Raw genomic sequence first — 24,657 nt, forward strand, 5'->3', positions numbered from 1 at the left:
ACTGGAAATATCAGCGATTCCCCATGACTACAGAACCTACTGGGTGCCCACCCCACCCAAGTTCCAGCTCTCACTTGGCTGCAGTAACTCTTTTTCTATCTCTTGTCCCTAGAAGTGGTAACAGTTCCCACTGTTGCTGGCATCTGGGTGCCTCTCCACCCCTTGAGTGTTTCCTTAACCCTTCCATAGCTTCCATTAAATAATTTGATTCATTTGAATCAATGAATCATTTGATTCAAATAATCTCTCCATTTGAATCATCCAGGGTGATTTTCTTCCCTGCCTGCACACAACTGATTCCCTGCTTTTTATTCTTCTCTTACAGGATGTACCACCTTCTGCCACACTATACAATTAGTTCCTTGTGGATTCATTGTCCATTTCCCAATACAAGAGGTTAAAGATCTCCGTGAGGGCAGATACTACCTCTATTTCACTCACTGCTGTGTTCTTCGGACTGAGAATACTGCCCAGCTCAAAGAATCTTTGCATGACATTTATGGACAGCTTGAATCATCTTCTGGAAACATTAAGCTGAAATCTGGGGATGTTTACTAGTCTTTAGGTGGAATGCTGTCCAATGGTTCACTGTTCTCATAGAAAACCACATCTATAATATAAGGTCTGCATGCCTGCATGGAAGAGGTGGATAAGACACCTGGGCATGGGTAACCATTGTCAGCTGCATCTACTTAAATAGGGAGACTGCCATCAACACTACAGGAGACCCTGATACCACCTCTTTTGTAAAGGATCTTATATCTTTGTGGGATGTATTTTCAAATAAATAACTTGTGAGTTGTCCAATCATAGCAGTGGCCACATTTGCACAATATAACTAATGAACTTCTGTATTGACCAAGCCGACCTTGGCAAAGAGACATTATAACATAAATAATATTTTAAATCTCCCAGTGTAAGCTGTTCCTCCAAAAAGTGCTATATGGAAGGTTCCTAATGCATCATTTCAATGAATTAAAAATACCTCCATCCCTGCTTATGGGTATGGAATGAAATTCCAAGAACTTAACTCAAAGAATCCTTGACACTAAGAGAGTGGGGTAGACGTTACCTTTACTTCTTCATTTTACTTTCTTCAGGCAATGTTTTCAGACCTGAAGGTTATCAGAGCCAAAATTTCTTCTTCTGTCATGAAAAAGGCCCAATAAATTCACATCAAAATAGTGTTCATGTCACCCAAAGCCATGTGTGTTTGCAGCAGCACTACTTATAATAACCCCATACCAAAACTACCCAAGTGCTCACTCTGAGGAATAAATGTAAAATGTGAGGTGTATTCACACAATGAAAATGAAAGATCTCAACCTCACACAACAGTATGAATGAATCTCACAAACATAATGTTCAGCAAAACAGTAATAACTCGTGAACCTATTTAAATAAATGATTTAAAGCTCAGGTAAAACTAATAAATGCTTTTAAAAGTTAGAAAGCCATTACCTTTAAGGCCTAGAAAGAGACATGATGGTGGCATGGTGCCAATGGACTGTTTCTTGATCTGGGTTCTGGTTACAGGGATATGTTCAGCTTATGAACTCGGGAAGCTCTACACTTATGTGCACAGCTCTATGTCCATTATAGGTCAATAAAAAGTTGGAAGTTCCTTTAATGTTCCTGGCTATTCTTAATTTCTAAGGAGGAAATGGGGTTTCCTCACTCCCACCTCTGGGCACTGCTTGTTGCCCCACTTCCCGGTCAGCCCAATGATCCTTACCACACAAATTAGGGCATCATTATTATCAGTTTCCTAGTTTTTGATGGTATGAGTACTTGAATTGGATTTTAGCTATTTATGTACCTCCATTTCTAATCCTCCCGAGTTCACTAATAAATTAAAATAGTTAACATTTTGGATAAATTCTTGATATTCTTAATCATTAAAAATAAAAATATTTACCTTCTTGTGAGACAGGATCTATGCCTGTATCTAATACGCAGTATCTTATGTTGTCCTCCGAACAGTCCTGCAAGATAAGATCGTCATGCCCATTTCACAGATGAGGACGCTAAGCCTCAAAAAGGTGGAACACCGTGACTAATGAGAAACATTCCCCAAACTCTACTCTTTCTAATAGTTCATGTCACACCTCCAAGTGGTTCATTCTACAATAGGCTCCATTCTGTTTAACAGTTCTTCTAAGTCTTTCATCCCCAACCAGAAAGCCATGCTCGCCTGAGCTACCTGGAAGCTACCTGATACAAGGGTTACAGGAAGTGAGGGCAAAGATGTCTGTGCTGAAATCCCAGGTCCTGATCCCTAATGCCTAGCCTCAAACTGCTGAGGAAACCTCTAATACTCAGGCAAGCCAGAGAGCTTTAAAAGTCCTGGCAAGAACTCTGAAATCAGAGCCGGCCAACATGTGTTCCTGAATATCAGAATAGACACTATATTTACCCTGAATAGCCCTTTAGTCCACTGAGAGCTAAAAATAATCATTAGGGCCCAAGCAAGTGGCCTTAACACACGGATCTCCTTCCCAAAATGCAGACCCATTTTAATTAAATTTGTAATTAACCTTTGGAAGGGTGGGACCCTGGATTCTGTTTGCTTTCGGAGACACCGTGAGTAATTTCCTATTCATCGGACATTTGGGGATTAACAGGGTGTTCAGCTCGAAAGCAGCCCACAGGGCTTGCACAGAGCCCAGCTCCCTGCAGAGGACACACAGGGCTTGGTGCAGAGTGACTGCGCCCTGCAGCCCTGGAGCGGGCCTCTCCCTGCCCTGATGTCTTGATCAGAGTCTCTTTGCAAAGCCAATTCCTTTTTACCATTTCCCACAGAACAAGATGGGAGTTACAGCTGTGCTCATCCTGCCCTTACTGCTTCTGGGAATCAGCGGCCTTCTCTTCATCTACCAAGAGGTGTGCAGGCTGTGGTCTAAATCAGCCGTGCAGAACAAAGTGGTGGTGATCACCGATGCCATCTCAGGATTGGGCAAGGGTAAGCTGGCTTCATCCCCACTTGTGCCCACTCCTGCCCTAAGGGATGGGCAGTGGCAGGGTGGCGCGCAGCCAAGCCTGCTAGGTGGGAGGCGGTGAAGGCTGCGTTCTTTCCGAGCGTCTGTCATTAACCAGCAAGTATCTTCTCTTTTGGAGGCTGCGGCTTCCTCGCCTGAGAAATGAAGGCCCTGGAAATCTGGGGTTGCAAACTCACAGCCTGAGTGGTCTGCAGGTGTGACTTGTTTTGCCTTCTTAGGATCTCCAGAAAATTTGAAATGCAAAGCCCTTGGCTGGGGCGTGAGCCATCACTGTACCAGTGACGAGCCCAGACATGGGGGCTGGGTTCCATTCCTGGCTCCACTACTTACTAGCTGGTGGCTTCACTTCTTCGTCTTGGATTTCTCATTTGTCAAGGGTGGGTGCCAGTAATCTCTACCTCACAACATTGTCGTGAGGAATAAATGAATTAATAGATGGAAAGCTCTTAGAACAGTGCCTGGAGCTACAGTGGGCACCCCTCAAGTGTAAGTAATGGTAACAACAATGAACAAATTTAGGCAGAACATGCATATTCCAGTGTGCCACACACCCTACCAATCCTTATTGTATCACACTTGACCTGATTCTCTCAATCATGTCACCCCTGGCTTTGAGGGAATTTACATTGGCAGCCCCTGAATTTGATGGTCTCAGAGGGCACTTCTGCTGCTTTTATCTGTGACATGAGGGGTAGTAAATATCCTTAGGTTTGTAAGATTTTGACTCTATCATTCTTAACCACAGTAGTGCAGCTCCATATGTTACATAGTTTGGGTGTAATTTTTGCTATTGCTTTTGTTCTTTTTAATCAAACATAAAACACACACAGCCAAACATTCATTAGGTCACTTAATAAGTGTCTATTGAGGTCACTACGAGCATACATCCTGAGCATTGAGATAAGCACAGCCCCTTCCACAAGCACAGCTGGGCACCTACTGTCACAGTGCCACCATCATGAGGACACTTATAAACTTCTGCCTGGGAATTCTCTCAGAGCCTCATTCTTTTGGGCATCTTCATGACAGCCAGTCTGCATGCTTTGAAGGGGGGGGGGTTCAGTTTCAGTGGGTGATCAACTTGGGTTCACCATGTAAGATAAAAAAACAAAGTGTAAGGCAGATAAACTGGGTTCTCTTTGTGGCCCCTATGTGGGTCCCAAAGCAATTCCCAAAGACGATATCCTGCATCATTACACTCAGTACTCAAAAGGGAGGGGGGCACAAACTCCATCTTCCTACAGGGACAAGCCAGGCACTCACATTTGTCAACCAGACCAGAAATAAGACAACAGGGAGTAGTGGTTGCCCTGGGGAACTGGAGCAGAGACACCCACCTAGAAACACGCAGAGTCAACGTATTTGGGGAAACCTTGCTCTGCAAGTAGAACATGCCCATCTAGCATCAGGCCAGCAACCAACATGGGACCCCCTCGGCATGAAGTCTTTCCTGACCGCCTTAATGGCCCCTGAGCAACTGGCCTCTGGAAACCCATAGTGCCTCATAGAAACACCCCATTGTTGTACTTCTCATGTTGTGCTGTATCTGTGTGTTTCTCAGTTGGTCGGCTAGATAAAATCTCCCCTGTGTTTTGTTCACTTTGTGGTATCCCCACCACCTAGCTTAAAGCTCGGCATATAGTAAGTACTCAAAACAATGAATAGCCTCTAAAAGTGACCATCTGACAAGGGAAGGCACTCATTTGGATAAATATGTCGTATATAAGTTTTACTGATCTTTAATTAGATTCCAATATGATCAGAGAACACACTCTGTATGATTTCAACTCTTTTAAATTTCTTAAGGTGTGTTTTATGGCTCAGGATATGAATGATCTTGGTGGATGATACTTTTCAGGTACTTGAAAAGAATCTGCATTCTTCTGTTTTTAGGTGGAGTGTTCTATAAATGTCTATTAGATCCTGTTGGTTGAGGCTGTTCAGTTCTATATTTTTCCTGATTTTCTGTCTTACTAAACAGTACTACTGTTCTATATGTTGCCAAGAGATGCATATTTGTTTTAGTAGTCTTTTTAGATTTTTAAGTTTCATTTGGTTATAGTCACAGATTGAATAAATCAAGTGCTCAGGAAATACATCTCAGGGGCAAAATGGCATTTTCAGAGGACTGTGGTCTAATCTCTCTCATGAATACTGTCAGTGTTGTTGTTGTTGTTGTTGTTTTTGTATTGTTTTGTTTTTTTATTGTATCTTATGGACCCACCCTGGAAAGAAATGTAAAATAGAAAAAAAATAAAGCCCAAGTATTTAGAAGTAACTTGAGAAGTTGAGTGTATGTAACCTTACATAAATACCTAACCGGAACATGCTCGCTGCTGTCCACAGCAATTCCAGGTTCAAACTGCTCCGTTTCTCAGGTCCAAGGCAAGAAAAAAGTGAGGGGCATTGAGCAGATGACACAGGCTATGCATAGCCCACACCACACCCCTGGTCCCATGAAACCTGACCAAACCCAGTGGGTAGCAGCAAGGATCCCAACGTCAAGCTGTTTACTAGGGAAATCAAATAGCTAAAAATCAAGACATCTAACCTTTACCCCAAACCACACATTCAGCCAAGATGGAAATCAGGTCACCTTGTACCCACTGTCTCTGCAGCAAGAGTGACTCTCAAAAGTCTTAACCACTGTACTTCATAGAACACAACTCTGCCTGTGTTTCATCACCTCTAGGATGCACAGTTATTCATCTTTAATCATTTCTGAAATTGAACTGAGTTTCTCTTTCAATCAATGGCATCTTACAATATTCACAGGCCATCTTTTTGCATTTTAACATGTCTGAAATCAGGAAGCATCTATGGTAGATGGCATCTTAGATTTGAGGAAATATGGGAGTCAGGGCTCAATTTATGTTTGCTGCATGAAAAAGAAAAAGCCTGGTGCTCACATTCTTGGCACAGGACAAATGCTGTGCTGAATTGAGCTAATAAAGAATCAAAATAAGGACACCAGGGTATACTTAATGCCTGGCGTTAGCAAAAATGGTTTATTTATTTGGGCATGTGCCTCCGGGCTTGCTGGACTGAAGTAGTGATTGTACCACCAGCTTCAGGTTTCCTGGGGCCCCTGAGAAAGACAAGGTGTTAGCAGAGAAGGGGGAAAATGGAGTGATGGTAAGAACACTCTTGACTACCTCTCCAAAGAAAGTCAAGGCCAGAGTTTTGGTCTGGCTCTTGGCCACAGGCCCTTCACTTAACCCAGTGCCCAGCTTGAAAATATGTGCCCATGATCATGTGAGGTGGGGGGAGTATGGGCAGGTGACAATACACCTCCAACATGCTCATGTCTCAGAAGTGGGCCACTCAGAAGTGAGGGGGGTATGCTCTGCTTGCTCAGTTGCAGCTCCACCCCAGTTTCGGGGGTCTACTCCATGTAGGTCCTCTCTTTTAGAGTTCCACTGCCTTTCTGAGAGGTCCTCTTGGGCAGAATTCAAAAGAGCTCCCAACCAACTTGTGCCCTACCTCTGGTCCACTGCAGTTGTGCAGTGGGGTCTTCAACAATATAGACCAATCCCCAACGGGCAGCCGCAGCTCTCCTTTCTTCTGCTCTGGGAAGAGTTGGCCCACGGTCTCTCCCATTAGATTTCTCAGGTGACTCAGACATCCGGCTGGACTCCCAGCTGCAAGGAACTCATAGCATGCTGTTTAAATGGTCTTGCTGGTGCCCTTCTCTCTAGGATAGAGATAATGGGTAAATGCTCACATACCAATTCTCTTCCCAAAAGTCCTTCTTCAAAATCCTCCCCTCTCTCTCCTCTTCCTTGATCCCTTTGTGTCCTATTTTGGGGGTAAAGAGCTCCATAAAACAGGGTTTTAGTTAAGCCCTTTTAGTTAATTCCAAAATCTGCATCTTGGACTGGCAACTAACTTTGGAATTTTATATCTGTTTGATCTTGGTGCCTCAGTCAAACTTCCAGTTTAAAATCCTGTTGAATATACATATGTACAATTTAACATCCACTTATCACACACACCGAGTCAAGTGTTATGGCATTGTATTAGACACTGCTTTGAATCTCTTTTTTTAAATTTACTATGTCGTAAACTTCTTTCCATTTCAACAGACCCATTTCTGTAACATCAGTTTTAAAGCCTTCAAAATATTCAACACAGAGATTTACTAGAATTTATTTAACCAATCTCATGTAATATTGGACATTTGTAATCATCTCCAGCTCTTTATTATTATTATGGTACTGAGATAAACAGTATCATAACTATGTCCATACAGTAATTTTAAATTATTTTCTTTGAATGAATGTCCATAAATGAAATAACTGGGTCAAAGTACACACTTACTGTTAAGAATTCTGTCAAATTTTTCTTCCAAAAGATTTTGGTAACTTACACTACCACAAGCAGTAAACCTGTGACTATTACTAATTTTGTTTTTGATTATCTGATAGATTAAAATTAGTGGCATGTTAGAATCTGCATTTCTGTATTATTGGCATTGAACTTTCATCTTCTGTATATTAACTCTTTGCACTTCTCTTATGAATTGCTTACTCATCTCACTAGCTAATTTATTTATTAGTTCTTTATCTTTTTTCTTATTGATTTATAAGAGTTCTTTGTAGATCAAATAAATTAACCCTCTTTTGATATGTATTATAAATAGGTTTCCTCAGTTTATCTTGCCTTAATTTTTATTTATGTTTTCTGCTGTAAGGAAGCTTCTTTTATTTTATTTCTATTTTTTATTTTTTTAGCTAAGCCATTCTGCCACCTGTTGGCAGCTCTGCAGCAGCTCAGCTCGGGCCAGGAATTGAACCGGCAACCCTGTTGCTCAGAGCTCGCACTTTTGAGCGAGCTCTTAACCAACTGAGCCACTCGGCCGGCCCTAGGGAAGCTTCTTTTAAAGATAAAAATCTATTAATCATTTCTGTTACGATTTCTTCCTTCAGAGTCATGCTCAAAAGATCTTTCCCCAAAGCAGGTTATATTTTCATCTCCCCTTTCTTCTAGTTCTTTTATGGCTCTGTTTTTACATTTAATTATTTAATACACTTTGGTATATTGCATCTAGAATGTTTCCCTCCCAAATAGTTACCCAGTAGTCCAAATATCACTTTTTAAATAATATATTCTTTTCACATTGATTCAACAAACTAACTTTATCATAAACTGAATTCTTATGAATATTTGGCTCTATTTTTAATCAATATTTCTACCTACACTTGAACCACTGTCTGCTTTAATATCTGTGGCTTTATAATGTATTTTAATAACTGATAGTATTATTCTATCCCCATTATTGTTTATCAAAATGGTCTCTGCTTTTCTAGCATATTTATTATTCCAAATAAAGCTTGTAAATTATTCCAAATGAAGTTTAAGATTTTTCTGTTGTTTTCCAAGACATGTTGGGATTTTGATTTGCTGCATGAAATTCACTGGGAGATGGATTGACATCTTTATTGAATTTTGACATTGAGAATCCTTATGCTTCTTTCTCAATAAAACTCCTACATTTAGAGAAATCTTCCATTCTCTATGGTCCTCAATTCAAGGTGACACTGTTAACACAGTTATTTCTTGATTCCGGTTTCCCTCCATCAGCAGAACTGACCACAACTTCCCTCCTCCCGGCTCTCTCAGTCACAGCCACTACACCTGTTTCTAGACCTCGCTGAGGTCTCCTGTCTTTGGAACCCTCTACTTTTCTTCTCTGTTGGCCCCTCCTGCCTTCACTCCTGCTCTTATCTGACTCAGGCTGCATGGTTCAGCACTTCAATAGCTCTCTTGCCAATGCCACCATTTCCCTGCCCACTTATCGAACCCCATCCAAATGTCCTATCTAGCTGGCCCCCTTCTCTCTACCTGCACCAGGCTGCTGAGTCTTGTAGGAGAAAAATCACACAACCACAAGATCACTTTGAGCCAATGCACTCAGGATATCCAGGCTCCAGTGGGCACCCAGTGCTGCCTAGCTATCCTTCAGCATCCCGGGTCAGTCCAGGCCTGTCACTGCTTGCTGTAAAATGGGAAAGTAACAGGTGCCCTTCCTGCATATCCCTTCCCCGCTGGTAGGTGGTGGTGGTGCCCTTCACAGATCCCTGTGCCTGCCCGTTCGTCCATTCCCCAGGTGCTATGAGTATAGGCTGCCAAGGCTCACAGACTTGCCCTCTGCCAGTGGACATTGACTTGTCCAGGAGTTACACACCCATTGCACTTACAACCAGAGGGAGGCAGCACACAGTCAGTGAGTGGTTGACATAGACGGCTGGTCACCTTTTGCCTCCAGATAGGATAGCTCTGCAGTTGGGTTTACACTCTAGAGCCTTCCTTGGATTCAGCCAAGGCTAGACTTTACCTGAGACCACATCCTTGCCTAGCACCTACCCCATGCCCTTACTCCCTAATAGATTTTTCTCTGAAGAGCACTTCCTTGATGAATTCTGACCACCTGAATCCCTGTCTCTGCTTCTGCTTCTAGGGAACCCAACCTACGATACTACCTCGTAAGGTTATTGTGAGAATTAGATGAGCTAATATTTTTACATGTCGTTCAATAGTCCCTAGAACAAGTAAACTCTCAAATATGTTAGCTTCTTTTGTTCTTCAATATCTGTGATATTGCTACACAAGAATGCTGTGTTTCTACCAGCCATTGCCCAGTTGAGAAGCTCTGTAGTAGGTGAGTCAGGAATTAATCTAGAGTCAAATTAACTACACAGAAGGCAGGTTCACCTTTTTAATAAAAAGAACCCTGGCTGGAATATCTACTTACAGAGGAAATGTAACGGAAACTGATGCCATTTGATCTGAAAATACATTGACTGTTTCTGATATCTTTAGCTTGAGATATATTTAGGGCGGTGGTCCTGGGGGGCTAGGTGGACAGGCTCCTCTTCCTGTCCTGTGTAAGGAAGCATGTCTTAATAATCAGAACTATCCAATGAAGGAAGGGCTGTTTCACCCCTCTACGAGCTTCCCTTCACTGGAGGCAACCATGCTGAGGCTAGAAATGGGAAAAAAAATCCAACCCAGGGGGGAGGTTGGATGAAAGGAACTCATAGCCTTAACACTTTTAGATTCTTTGAATTCTTGAATTTGTAAGACAGAGGGACTCCCCACCGGTGGCTCCTTCTAAGCAGTGCACCCTGCCCTCTTTTCTTCTTCTCCACAGAATGTGCTCGGGTGTTCCATACAGGCGGGGCAAGGCTAGTGCTGTGTGGAAAGAACTGGGAGAGGCTAGAGAATCTGTATGATACCTTGATCAGCGTGGCTGACCCCAGCAAGGTAAGGCCTTTTGACCGTCAGCTTGGGTAACTCGTGGGCACCCTTAGCTTTCATTGATTGCTAAAGAGCAGCTCTTTGGCCAAGTGGGTGAAACGTGGTGATTGCTTTGGGGGAATGTAAGGCAATGGTCTCACTAAGCTTAACACAGGCATGTCTGCCCATCATAAGGAGTCAACTCATTTTGATCACTCACCATGCCAAAAATTTGTTCTCTAGCTGCTGACCTCCCCACCCCCTATTCTATTTAAGTCAAACCCAAAGAGGATCCAGAAGATAGGATGTGTCACAGGTATAATACCTCAAATGATATTTCTTTCAAAGAAATCAGAGAAATGAAGTCCCCTTCTAAGCAGTCACTTTGGGGGTGAACACTTATTCCAATGCCACTGCAGTTTTCAAAGCATTTCTGGAGCAATGTCTAGAAAATTGCCTTCAGAGCTCTCTTCAAAAAATTTTTTTTTCTTTTTTTGGGGGAGGCTGGCAGAGTGGCACGTTGGTTAAGAGTTGGCTTGGGAGCACAAGCTTTGAGCAGCAGGGCCCCGGTTCGGATCCCACATGAGGGCCAGTGACGCTGAGCCAATGACGCTGAGCCCTCTACAGCTAAGATGGTGAACAACAGCTCGACCTGGAGCTGGGCTGCCGTGAGTCACTAGCGATGACGTAGGCTGCAGTGGGGCTGCAGTGGGCTGCCATAAGCTACCATTAGTGGCCGGCAGCCAGCGTGAGCTGCCGTGAGCCGTAGTGAATGGCCGTCCAATGGCTGGTGACTGACTGACTCTCATGGGAAGAACGCAACGATAATACCAACATGGGCCAGTGAAGCAACGTCCTCCACAACTAGACTGAAGAACAAAAGGACGGCAACTTGTCTGTTCCCCTTCCCCAATTCCCCAATGCTGTTCCCCTCCCCCAATTCCCCAATAATATCTTTAAAAAATTTTTTTTTAATTTTTGCCCTTGATGTTGAATTTAGGTTTGGGAAATAGCCAAAAATAATTTAGAACTAAGTGTGGTATTTGCAAAAATGGACAACATAGCACTCTCCAAAGTATGTTTCTTGGGATGTTATTAGGTATTGAGTAAAAATGAGGTTGAGGTCAATTGTGTGGGAAATACTGAGTTAAGCCAAGCTTTTCTGGTTGGTTTCTTTACCACAGGACTTTTCAGTCTTTGATATATTAATGTGCATTTTCTATCTCCAAGAAGAACATATAATAGTTGGTGTTTCTCAAACAAATTTGACCAGAGAACCCTCTTTTCAAGGGCATATCTCAAGACTAGTGTTTGTCAAACACTGAGGTTGCATGTACCACATGGTATCATCATTTTTCCCATCCACTCCCCCACCCCCAAAACCACGAGAGAGTCTTCATGACAGCAAGTGTCTAGGGCTGAACACAATGCCTGTCACATAGATGGTTCTCTGATCTTGTGTTGAGTGTATGATTTTGGTCAAAAACAAAATGTGGTTACAAAGCTACATGTGGCTTGTAAGCCAGTTTGGAAAGCAATTTCCAAAAAGCGCAGATGTGTTTTAGGTAATGACATCACTACTGGAATCAGTACACAGCCTCCACTGTGAAAGGCAATATTCATTTAGATTTATTAATTATGGCCCCATGGCAAAAATTCAGACTTATAACTGCATATTTCATGCTTGGATTGTTGTTGCTGCTGCTGCTCTGGTCCCCAAGAGTGAATTCTCCATCAATTTCCTTCCTCCCAGAGTCATTTCTGCTTCTTCCTCCTCTTTTTCTTTTGTCATCATTCCATTTTCTCTGAATTTCAAAAGGGGCGGCTCTTAGATCGAGGGGCACCAAGGTCTGAAAGAGGGAGGTGTTCCCACATGTGCCTTGACTATCTCATTGGTTCTGCAGACATTCACTCCAAAGCTGGTCCTCCTAGACCTTGCAGACATCAGCTGTGTCCAGGATGTGGCCAGAGAGGTCCTGGATTGCTACGGCTGTGTGGACATCCTCCTTAACAATGCCAGCGTGAAGATCAAGGGGCCTGCCCATAAGATTTCTCTGGAGCTGGACAAAAAGATCATGAATGCCAATTACTTTGGGCCCATCACATTGACCAAAGGTCTCGTGAGTTTGACTTTCCTATGGATTTCTGGGCTACCAGTTGTAGAGAGGGTTCTGTATGTAGCCAGACAGTCATCCAATTCTGGATGAAGTCTCAAGCCGCCTTCAGAAAAATTTCTGCTTATCTGGTGAAATCTTTGAACATTCTGACTGTAAATGTTGATTAAAGAAAAGGGATTTTGAAAGTCTCTTACTGGTATATTCTAAGTTCCCTTTCTGTGAGATCTACCCCCCCAAACCCTTCCCTTTACCTGTCCCCCCCTCTTCTTAGTTACATCCATGGCTCCTTTCCAATCTCATTCCACATCTCTGGACTATGTCTTCATGCTTTGCATATATTTTGATATATCAGCCTTGTGGTTATCTGCTCCTAACCATGACATTTGGTCAAAGGTAGAGATTCTCTCCTCAGTAATGAAGAAGAAAACTTTGTCCCCAAAGTACCAGAGACCCAGAATAATGTCCATCCCTTTGCAAGAAGTAAGGAAGGCAGGAATCCCTTTTAAAGGTAAAATGGTGGTTTTTGTTTGGAGATCTTTCATGGCCAAGTTCAAATGTAGGTCTGAAGCCTGGGGCACTGGGGCTGGAGCAGACATAGAACAGAACCAAGAGTTGAGGCCTCTTCCCCACACACACAAAAAAAAGTTTATCAAAGCAGAACCCCAAGAGGGAGAGAGAATATAAGCATGGTTAATTTCTACATTAGGAAGTGGGGTACCCTGAGAGGCTGAGAAAGCATGATTTTAGCAGCCAGGTTCTTTATAGCCAGAATCTCTGTGATAATGGGTACCATGACAGATAAAGGAAAAAAATATTTCAGGCAGAAAGATGATTTCCAAGAGTTTCTAAATTTATGCCCCAGAGATAACAGTTTCTTTTAGCCCAGTCCCTGCAGACATACCAAGCAGGCCAGCCAAGGTGTATCATTCAACCAATCTCTGAGAATTCGGGGTTCACTGACATCAAAGTGAGGAGCATAAAAAGAGGATTGGAAAAGGCCAGGACTGGTCCTGGGCCTCTAACTTGCTAAGAGACTTGAGTCTACTCTCTAGTTCTGGGTTTCAGTTTGCTCATCTCCAACATGCAGGGGCAGGACTTAATTAACCATACTGAAAGTTGAATGTTTTGAATTTTTGCCATATCCTTATTCTACCTGTACTATTATTTACTTCATATCTGAATTTTCTCATTTTTAAATTAATTCATTTTAGGAGGAACTCTTTAATAGCACCATAAATTAACCCCCTTCCCCCATTTCTCTCTAAATAGAAGAAAACCTAAAATCAAAACAAAGTAGTAAGTTCTCCCAAGACAGGGGGCTGAGGTCTTTCCTCTCTTTATAAAAGATTAGCACATGCAAGAGAGATGTTAAAGATACATGAGAACCAACATGAGATTTCTTACTGGAAGTGATAGAAGAACTAAAAAGGGATTACCTTTCTTACTGCTGAAATCTGTGTCACTTCATGCATGTGGGTGGGTCATTTAAAATCATCCAGCAATTCAGTTGAGCCCAGCCCACTCTTAGGAAAGCTGGATAAATGATGGTTGGGGTCCATTTCATATTCATCCCATTACCAAGGAGGTAGAGCAGCCCCATGCGAGGAAGGGGGCCTTGGGGAGGGGTCTGCCTGATGCTGCCTGACTTGGTCTCAGATTTTTAACCTTTACTCACTGTCCTGTGCTTTCCAGCCCTGCTTCCCAACATGATCTCCCGGAGGACAGGCCAAATTGTGCTAATAAATAACATCCAAGGGAAGCTTGGAATCCCATTCCGTACAGCTTGTAAGTAGCCAAGACAAAAGTGTTTTGTATTATGTTGCATGTCTTATAAGACAAGACTTGTATTGTTGAGGACTAGGCATGAGGTTATGTGGTGGGGGTGGGGTGGGGGGGGGCAGAGTGGGAGGAGAGGAGGGCCAAAGATGAAATGGTCTGTTGGTTTTCCTGTCAGCCCTTCAGTTCCTATTTTTGAGCACCTATGGCATGCAGGTGACCGTGGGAGACACTGAGATATGAAAGATAAGGTCCCTCTCCCCTGGAAGGTCAAGTCTCACTCATGGTCAGGACATGCCCTGGCTGAACATGATCAATGCCAGATGAAGATCACATTCCTGACGTGGGTGCCCCACTTCAATTGCCCTTCCTCTAGAAAGACACCCTTGAAGGACAGGAAAGAGGACAACTGGGAAAGAAAAGATGGGTGCCCATCACAAAATGGGAGAGAGATGGAGAGGATCTGGGACAGGAAGGAGGAGAAAAGGAAAGGGGAAGAATTCCAGGAGGGGTGAGAGAGAGAATTCCAAAGGTGAGAGTCCTTTAAAAAGTATGAGGACAAGAGGGACTTCTCAGTGTATATTCATGGGATCCAGTTGGGAAAATTCTAAAGACATGCCCATCTCCCATAGGATCTGGGAGGATGGGGGACATGCTTTATATATTTCTTTATGGCTCACAGTACCATGAACAAAATAGGAGCTTGGCAAATGTCTGGTGGGGAGAAGGGTGGGAGGTAGGTAGGAAGAAAGGGAGGAAAGAAAAATCAGTGGGTCTCTGTATTCGTTTGGTTGGGCTGCCATAACAAAATACCATGGACCTGGTGGCTTAAACAACAGACATTTATTTTTTGATAGTTCTGGAGACTGGAAGTCCAAGATCAATGTGTCAGCAGGGTTGGTTTCTCCTGAAGCCTCTCTCTTTGGCTCCTGTATCTTCACATGGTCTTTCCTCTGTGCATGTGCACCCCTGGTGCCTTTCTGTGTGTCCAAATTTCCTCTTCTTATAAGGACACCAGTCAGATTGGATTAGAGCCCACCATAATGGCCTCATTTTAAGTTAATCACCTCTTAAAAGGCCCTTATCTCCAAATACAGTCACATTCTGAGATACTGGGATTAAGACTTCAACATATGAATACTTTTTTTGGGGGGGGGAGTAATTTAGCTCATGGTATATCTCGATAGTGTTTTACTTTCCTTTTCCCATTTGCATTAGTTGGATTAAGACTAAGGTGTTATAAGACTATGATGTAAAATGAAAACTCCTCAATGTAACAGTCTCAATGGGAGGGTCCAGGTCAGTGGGCACCACTGTCCTCACAGTCACTCAGGGACCCAGGGTCAGGCCAAATCATTGCTTTGGCATCATTTTCCATGTGGCCAAAACTGGCTCCCACCCCATCTGGGTTCTGGTTGGCAAGAAGAGAGGAGAGAGTATCGGGAAGCATATTCAATGTCTAAAGGCCTAGGCCAGGAGTTAGCACACACCTCCTGCTCATATAATGTTGGTGAGAAATCAGTCACATGCTTACACCTAGCTGCAAGGGATGCTGGGGACACAGTCTACCTGTGGCCCCTTAGGAAGAAAAGAATGGAGCTTGTTCCACACACAGAAGAAGTCTTTACCATGTCCTTCATTTCCCTCTCTTTCTAGACCATTAATGAATCTTACCACTACTCCTTCTGCTTGTAAACTCTCCGTGCACATTCTTTTCAGAAGCTGGATTACTTTCACTTTCCTTGTTCCATGCCTTCATTCATTAAACAAACAGGAATCCATTGCCTACAGCCAGGTGCTGAGGACACAGGCAGCAGTGACATGATATGCTGTGGCATGCCATTGCAATGGGCTCTTTGGCCAACAACCAACAATGGGACCAACAAGGGACTGGTTTCCTTGGAGTGTTTCTGAAACACAGCATTGAGGGTGGAGAATTCTAACAAGGCTCTCTCTACCTCGCCAACTGTGCATGGTCTGGCTTCTCTGCAACTGAGGAATTAAGGGTACAGGTTTCCCATGTAAATGTCAGAACTGCAGAGAGGCCACTCTGGGCCAACCCCAAGTTCTCTCCTTCCTTCAGGTCTGACTCCTGACCTAGGGGCTAACCTGGGAATCACCGGGGTCATCTGACTGCACGGGTGGGTCTCCTTCCACATCCCAAAGAAATGCAGCCTCCCTGGCTACTATAGCACCATCCAAATGGGGAGTCTGGGGGCTCTGAGGCTCAGACCAGACACACGGGCTTAGAGGTGGGCACATCCTGTCTCGGTACACACCTGTCTCCTGCACTAACCACACCTCATGGAAATCACTGCTGCTGCACCGTAGAGTCCACGAGGGCAGGGCTAGCCCAACCCGCCTCTGTCTCCAGCTCCTCCCCCAGGGCCTGGCCCGGAGCAGGGGTTTTGCTTGTTGATTGAAGGAATCACCAAGTTGGTGAATGAATGAACAAGCTGATTAAGACTTTTTTGGGGACAACAGTTATATTGACATATTATTTACATATCACATAATTCACCCATTTAAAGTGTACAATTCAGTGGCTTTTAGTATATTCACAGAGCTGTGCATTCATCACCACAACAATTGAGGAACATTTTCACTACCCCCAAAGAAAACCCCACACCCCTTAGCCATCACCCTCTGATCCCCACCCCCATTCCCCCCAGCCCTAGGCAACCATTAGTCTGCTTTCTGTCTCTATAGATTTGCCTGTTCTGGATATTTCAAATAGATGGACTCATACAATACGTGGTTATTTGCGGTGGCTTCTTTCACTTAGCCTAATGATATAAGGTTAATTCATATTCCTTCCTATGGCTAATATTCGATTGTGTGGCTACACCACATTTTATTTATGCATTCATCAGTTGATGGACATTTGGGTTGTTTCCACTTTGGGGCCATTATGAACAACGCTGCTATGGACATTCATTTACAAGTTTTTGTGTGGACGTATGTTTTCATTTCTCTTGGGTACAAACACAAGAGTGGAATGCTCGGTTATGTGGTGACTCCATGTTTTAATGTCTGAGGAATGGCCAGGCTGTTTTCCAAAGCAGCTTCCCTATTTGACAGCCTTCCTGGGAAGGAATGGGAACTCATTCTTGTGCCTGGCATTTTATATACACGTTCTCATTTGATTTTCACAACCAAGGGTGATATTATCCCCATTTTAAAAATAAGAAAATTAAGCCTCAGAAAGGTAAAGTGATTTGTCCAAGGCCACACAGTGGGCAAGTGGTAACTTGGATTCAACCCCAGGTCTGCTCAGTCCACCCCTTCAGGCGGGCTCTCTGTCCTCACCTACGCAGTGAGGAACAGGGGTTTGGTGACTTCTGAGGCCTCTTCCGGCTGAGTTTGTAGGAAGGTGTGTGTAGGCCTCTTGTCTCCAACGCTTCTCCCAGGAAGCACCCACCCCTGGCTGGTTTCTCTTCCAGATGCTGCCTCCAAGCATGCAGCGCTGGGCTTCTTTGACTGCCTCCGAGCTGAAGTGGAGGAATATGACGTTGTCGTCAGCACTGTGAGCCCAACTTTCATCCGCTCGTACCACATTAATCCAGGCCGAGGAAACTCGGAGGCCTCCATTTGGAAATGTGAGCTTTCAGAGGGAAGTTAGGAGGATAAGGGCTGGGGAAGGTTCTTGGGGAGGCCTCTGGGACAGCCTGGTTTCATTGGGCCCAGGTGGGTGTTCCTAAAGCATGAGACTGGGGGTTGTGGGGCCCCTGCATCCACCTAATGGCAGGGAGGGGGCCCCAAAATTTCAGTCCTGAGGCACCAGATAGAGAGAATCCTAACCTGCAACCAGTAGACCAAGGCCTAGCTGGTCTCAGGCCCTCACAGACTCTGTGACCTTGGCCATGTGATGGCCTGTCTCTGGGGCTCAGTTTCCCATGTGGAATAGCTAGGATTTGGTCTTTAAGAACAACCTGCTCCCCCTTTGCCTAGAAGGCAGTATAGGGCACAGGCTGAAAGTGTGGTGCCAGGCTGCCTGCATTTGAAGCTTGCCTCTGTCACATATTAAACGTTTGAACAAAAGCAATTTCTTTCATCTCCGTGCCTCCGTTTCCCCTTTAGAAAACGAGGGATGGTGGTAATATCTACCTTGTAGGGCCATTGGGAGGACTGGCTGAAGGCTCTGGCTCATAGAGGGTTCAGAATAGCAACCAGCACATAGTGAGTGCTTTGTAAGTGCACCTTATTACTATTCTAGAATGCTCTACACAGAAACTGCCACACCCTGCCCATTAGGGAATCAAGATGAACCTTGATGGGGGCAGGTGGTTCCAGGAGGCGCTTGACAAGCACAGCTTCACAACCATTACCAACAACAGCCCCTAAATTCACCTGACACCTTCTTACTTTCTAAGCTCTTTGTCATCCTTTCTACAGATCATAAGCACCCTGCAAAATTCATAGGGCAGGAAGCCATGCCCGCTTTACAGGGAAAGAGGTGCAGAGGGGTGAAGAGTCTCCCCAGGGCCTCACAGCCCCGGGAAGGCGGAGCTGGCGGTGACTTCAGGCTTGGCGCACACAGCCCTTTGCTCCTTTGGGCTCGCAGAGGGGTGTGATCAACTTGTTCTTGCTGAGGCTCTAATCCCTTCCCCCTCCTGGGGGCTCTTTAGTCCTTTTCAGGAAGCTGTCCTATGGGGTGCGTCCGGTAGACGTGGCGGAGGAGGTGATGCGCACAGTGAGACGGAAGAAGCAAGAAGTCTTCATGGCCAACCCCATTCCCAAGGCCGCCGTGTACGTCCGCGCCTTCTTCCCAGAGTTCTTCTTCGCTGTGGTGGCCTGTGGGGTGAAGGACAAGCTCAACGTGCCAGAGGAGGGTTAAGTGCAGGAGGGCGAGTGGGTCACCCTGATGGGAATAAAAGCTTTCCTGGCAGGTGCTGGTTCTTCTGTCCTCTCAGCCCTGGTGGCCCCACACAAGCCGCCCACAAACCTGTCCTTGTGGGAGATGTTTACCATCCCAGCAAGGATGGCCCAGAGGCCAGCCCAGTCATTATAAGGTCTCTGGGTGTCTCCACTTGACATACCCAGGACATCCAGAAACTTCTTGACTCTGTAGGGTGACAACTGAGCAGAAAAACAGGAACCAGAATGAATCCACACCCCCCCCCCCCCCCCCCCACACACACACACACACACACACACACACACACACACACACACACACACAATGGCCATTAGCTTGCTCAGCACTCACTTATAAAACCACCTCCATTTTATATAAGGGCGGCCTACCCATATCAGCCTCCAACAACAGAAGCAGGACTTGGCAAATAGAACTTTCTGCAATGATGGAAATGTTCCATAATCTGCTTCAGGGTGTTTGGTGTGTGGTGTAGTCAGTCCTACTGAGGCTGGGTCCACCCTGTTCCACAGGCCAACATGGCAGCCACTAGCCACATGTGGCTGCTGAGCCCTTGAAATGTGGCCTGTGCAACTCAGAAAATGAATTTTTAATTGTTTAATTTTAAGTAATTTGAATTTTAATAGCCACATGTGGCTAGCGGCTCCCAGATTGGCTGCAGAGCAGAGCTGTAATTTTTAGTCCTGGTAGCACCTCAGAATGAGCCCCTTCCCTAGATTTAATTGGTCAAAGAGAAGCCTAGGCATAACTGCTTTCAAAAAGTTTCTCAGTTGATTCTAAGGTGCAAAACAAACCTTCAGAACTTTTGTCCCAGAGTATACACCTCATTCTAGCCTTTGCTTACATTCTCCAAAGCAAAGCTCATTTAAAAATGCCATCCTTATTATTGGTGCCTGTTTCTCTTATACAAAACAGTTAATGATTCTTGGGATCTTAGAAAGTGTAAAGGTGCACGTTTTGCACTAATATTATAACTGCTGATTCAAACTTTTCTAATATTTATAGATGAAAGAAGACTTGAAATCCTCCCCAACCAGCACTGTTTTACAAAATACATGTTTACAAACATATATATAGTACACATATGCACATGTATAAACCTCAATTTAAAGCAAAATGCTTTAAATTACATAATAGGATCACATAATAACCTTAGAACCTAGCCTAACCCAGGATAAGGCTGATAGTCAGGATATGGCACCAGAATTTACGGGGTCTGCTAAGCAGCAGAAGAGAAGGTCTAGAGGCAGCAAGATAAGCTTCTATCCTTTGAGGGGTTTTGTTCCGGAACAGGGCGCTATGGGGGTGCTCAGGCCAGAACCACTGGAGGGCAAGGTGGGGGCTTTGGGGTGAATGGAGGAAACAACAGCAACAAAAACATGGCTGAAACTTGATTGATGGCCAGAGGCAGAGATGGTGGCTTCAGGACAAGTAGGGCTGGAGCCAGGGCCACAGGCAGCCAGTCCTGAGGATGCACCAGGACTGGGCTGCAGGCCAAGCTTCACCATTACCATGAGAGGAGGGATCTTCCTCTTCTCAGGTGAGTTCATTGGAGTGGGTTTAAGGGGACGACCCTTTGGTGGGGCCGAGGGTGGATGAGCAAGGGCGGGACTGCATCATGGAAACATCCACACTGGCACTGAGCCATATTTTAGAAGAACAAGAACTCCAACCATGAGGGAAGACCTCAGAGCCCTTGGCATTTGCCGAAAGAAGCCATGTGGAGCAACAGAGCAAGAAGGACCTTCCCTATCAGTGGATTTGCTCCGCTGTTCCCCTGATGGCTGGGCACTCTGCAGCTGAGGGGGGTCAGAGACCTGCGGGTGGACCCAGCCTCAGTAGGACTTACTACACCACACACCAAACACCCTGAAGTTGAATTTCCTGTCCATGGACTTTGGTCTCCCTCTTGACTGGATGCCCTTATTGCCTTTCAGTTGTCCCCGTGTCCACTCAGGCCCTGCTGCCCTCTCAGGATGGGGTATCTCGTCAGCCTAGTAAACAAAAACCCACAATGCTGGGCTCCAAACAGGGGAAAAAATTTTTTGAGTTGAGAAGGGAAAGTGTCATGCAATATGAGGAATGGCCACGAGATGTCACCGTGGCTCCAAACTTATTTATTTATTTATCTTTTCCCAAATGGGTATTTATTTTTAATTTTTATTACATTTATTGGGGTAACACTAATTAGTAAAATTATATAGTTTCAAGTGTACAGTCCTATAATACATCATCTATATATTGCATTGTGTGTTCACCACCCAAAGTCAAATCTCCTTCCATCACCATATATTTGACCCTCTTTTCCGTCTTCTACTACCCTCTCCCCCCGTTACCCTCTGGTAACCACTAAATTGTTGTCTGTATCTATGAAATTTTGCTTGTTTCTCTTGATCGTTTTTTTCTTTGAGTTTTATATCCCACATATGAATGAAATACGGTTCTTGACTTTTTCTGACATTTCGCTTAGCATATTAATCTCAAGCCCCATCCATGTTGTCACAAATGGCACTATTTCATGTTTTCTTATGGCAGAGTAGTATTCCATTGTGTATATATACCACATCTTCTTTATCCAATCACCTATCAAAGGACACCAGTTGTTTCCATGTCTTAGCCACCGTGAATAACGCTGCAGTGAACACAGGGGTATGTATATCTTTACAGATGAATGTTTTCAGATTTTGTGAGTAGACACCAAATGGGTACTTACTGTTTGTAATAGATACATAAAAGTGATTCCCATTATTAAAAACATACTAAAAATATACATTAACCACAAAAAGTATTCACTCTGGAAAGACAACAAGCATGGTTATTTTCAAAATAGCAGTAAACCCAAAAAGCCAACATATATAAATCATGACAAGTCTACATCTCACTTTTGACAAAAATAAATTCTATTCTTACATTAATGCTTTATCACCAGCTTCTATATGGCATCCCCCAACCTTATTTACATTTACTATGAAATTTCTATTAACACGTGTAACACAAAGGCACTCAATTCAGAGGCTGTAAAGCCTTTAGTTTAAGTAGGAAATAGGATCCCCAACTAAAATTTGAACATAAATGATTCTAAAGATCAGAGAATATGAAAATGTTTAAAGTATAATATATATTACATAAGTAATTTTGTGACCTAATAATAAAGTTGTACAGAACGTCAAAGAAAAGACCAGGTAAGGCAAAGGAATATACTCAGAATCAAACTGATTTCTCCCCCATTCAGGTTCATTTAAAAGCCTGAAGCTTTTTTGTTGTTGTTGTTACAATCCTAGGAAAACAAAATCAAAAGCAAAATAAAATAGCATAACAATGTTTAAGTTAAATAAAATGTTTCCTTAGCTTAGTCTCCAAAGCCATGAAAAACATAATTAATGATTAAAATAACGAAATATTAGAAAGATATTAGGAGGAGGACTCATAAAGAGCAGCTGAAAAAATTAAGGGACATCCTTAAATGCACCAATTGAAAGAGCAGTTAGTACTGGCCTTCCAAATTATTCCCTTAGCGTTCTTCTAGACAAATATACAAAAGGATAACTGAGGTTCATTAGCATTAGGTAGGATCAAAGTTTAACCTAAAAGTTTAAATCTATATTTCACTGCAGAGGAATGTGAGATTTACCTATAGCAATTTTCTACTGTTGTTAAATTAAAAGCATGAGTTGACATGGTTATAACAGAAATGGTTTGACAGATATTTTCTTGGTTTTAAAATGATTTTTCATATATGTATAGAAATGCAATGAGGAAAAGAACAGTCTTCTAGTATTATCTGCACAGTGCATAAGGCCTTTGTCATTCATTGTTAGTCACCTTAGATGTGAACATCATAGGGCCTAAAACGTTTTCAAAGAGCTAATGTGTCCAACTGATGAGATCCTATGTTTTCTGGATTTTTTGGATGATGATTACTTTCAGTTCTTTTTTCTGGTGATATGTACAGGAAATTACAGCAGATATATAAAGGGAAGATCAGAAGCCTGCTGTCCAAGCTCATCACTACTTGTTCCTGATCCTTTTCAAGTGTCGGTATTTGATAGTCAGCTCTTTTACTACATATTCGCTTTCTACTACTATCAAAAGAGGCCAAACATAATCAAAATGCTATGCTCCTTTGAGGTAGTAAACTGACAGATCCACTATATGGCTGATTCAGTGCACTGCATTTGAAAATGACAATTTGATTGGTGTAAGTTACAAGTGGGTCAAAGCCGAAGTTAAAACCTGTCTACCACTAGCAGTATGCGCCATCTTTGGCAAGCTTCCTACCACCCCTTACACGACTTCCCTCTAGTTCTTCTTTATTGATTTCCTGAGGCCCCACCTCACTGTTCTGTTCTACCCCGAGCATAGCAAGCCACTGCTGTTTATACACAGAAGACAGCCATACTCAAGGTACTAGAGAATCTTGTTCAATAATGCTTGCAGAAGCTAAATCATTGATGATATACTATAACCTTAAATGTCTGAATACTGACACAAATGGTTTTCCGTGCTCAGTTTCAAGGAAGGTCACACATTCAGAATCTTTTCTTTTAGAAAACCAGACATTCTGGGGGTGGCTGGTTAGCTCAGGTGGTTAGAACAGTGCTCATAACACCAAGGTTGCCGGTTCGAGCCCCATATGGGCCATTGAGATGCGCCCTCCACAACTCGATTGAAACAACCACTTGACTTGGAGCTGATGGGTCCTGGGAAACACTGTTCCCCAATAAGAAAAAAAAAAAGAAAACCAGACATCTGTTTCAGTCAAAAGTTGTTTTAAAGATCCATTCCAAGAAGGCACAAGTTGAAGGAACATCCACATTTCTGGAGCTGTGCATACATCCATCTCTACTTGAATCACAAATAAGTCAGATGAGCTCATGAGCTGTTGCATGACATTTCTACTGAGCTCTTTAAAAAGGTCAACATTCTGACGAGTTACCAAACTGTTTAGAAGCCATTCAAGGCACTTGTTCCTTACAGAGTCTAATCCATAGGTCCCTGCTGATGTGTAATAGCCACATACAGTTTCCACATTAATTGTCTCCTGCATTGACTCACCGCACTGCTGTATTAAACCATCCAACTGTAGCATACAAGCTGCTATCAAGATGGCAGTATCTGGACTGGGCTTTATTAAGACATCATCTCCATACAGGGACTCAAATGCAACCTGCAGTGCTTCTACATCAATGTTTTGGTCAGGAATCTCCAGTTCAGTAATATCCGTGCTGGATTCTTTCCAAGAACCACTGAACATACTAGAAAAGTAGCCAGATTGACATAAATATATTTTGTATAAGTTCCACTCTCCTCATAGAGCACAAATTTTAATGTCACTATTTTCTCCATTCAAACTAAATGGGTACCTCAGCCCATAATCACAACGAGCAAAATCACCACAGACCTGGGCCCTTGGAAGTAATTCCATGCGAGCTGGGCTTCTAGAAGTTCCCTGTGTCTGTCCAGAAGGACCGCACAACAACTCTGGGGTGATGTGTCTGTGGCTTAGCCTGGAGTACGGGCGGGATTTTCAGCCCCACTCACCTTCTTGGTCCTGGCCAAGTGCCCTCGTGCAGTGAAAAACAATTCACCATGGCCCTGGGCAGAAGCACTTAAGTCTCTCCAGAAGCATTTTGCATCAGTCCTCTTTGAA

At 43.6% G+C, this 24,657-nt stretch overlaps 1 protein-coding gene and 1 pseudogene across 1 annotated transcript; one reads left to right on the top strand and one right to left on the bottom strand.

Moving 5' to 3' along the window:
* The first annotated feature begins 2,454 nt into the window (after nt 1–2,454).
* On the top strand, nt 2,455–19,019 carry DHRS7C (dehydrogenase/reductase 7C). Its single transcript, XM_019654413.1, has 7 exons — nt 2,455–2,583; nt 2,803–2,962; nt 10,153–10,265; nt 12,143–12,353; nt 14,048–14,140; nt 17,575–17,730; nt 18,760–19,019. The coding sequence occupies exons 2-7, from the start codon at nt 2,809–2,811 to the stop codon at nt 18,966–18,968; spliced, it is 936 nt and encodes a 311-aa protein (XP_019509958.1). The 5' UTR covers nt 2,455–2,583; nt 2,803–2,808; the 3' UTR covers nt 18,969–19,019.
* Nucleotides 19,020–22,863: 3,844 nt separating this feature from the next.
* Nucleotides 22,864–24,432, bottom strand: LOC109389124 (germ cell-less protein-like 1; annotated as a pseudogene).
* Between the last annotated feature and the right edge of the window lie 225 nt (nt 24,433–24,657).

Source organism: Hipposideros armiger, unplaced genomic scaffold (genome assembly GCF_001890085.2).
Source record: "Hipposideros armiger isolate ML-2016 unplaced genomic scaffold, ASM189008v1 scaffold_222, whole genome shotgun sequence".
Lineage (NCBI taxonomy): Eukaryota > Metazoa > Chordata > Mammalia > Chiroptera > Hipposideridae > Hipposideros > Hipposideros armiger.

What these genes read in the sequence shown, in the direction of transcription:
- DHRS7C (XM_019654413.1), top strand. Translation starts at nt 2,809, where the DNA reads ATGGGAGTTACAGCTGTGCTCATCCTGCCCTTACTGCTTCTGGGAATC. An exon ending in GCGTGGCTGACCCCAGCAAG is followed by an intron (nt 10,266 to 12,142) that starts GTAAGGCCTTTT and finishes TTGGTTCTGCAG; the next exon opens with ACATTCACTCCAAAGCTGGT. An exon ending in GGAGGCCTCCATTTGGAAAT is followed by an intron (nt 17,731 to 18,759) that starts GTGAGCTTTCAG and finishes GGGGCTCTTTAG; the next exon opens with TCCTTTTCAGGAAGCTGTCC.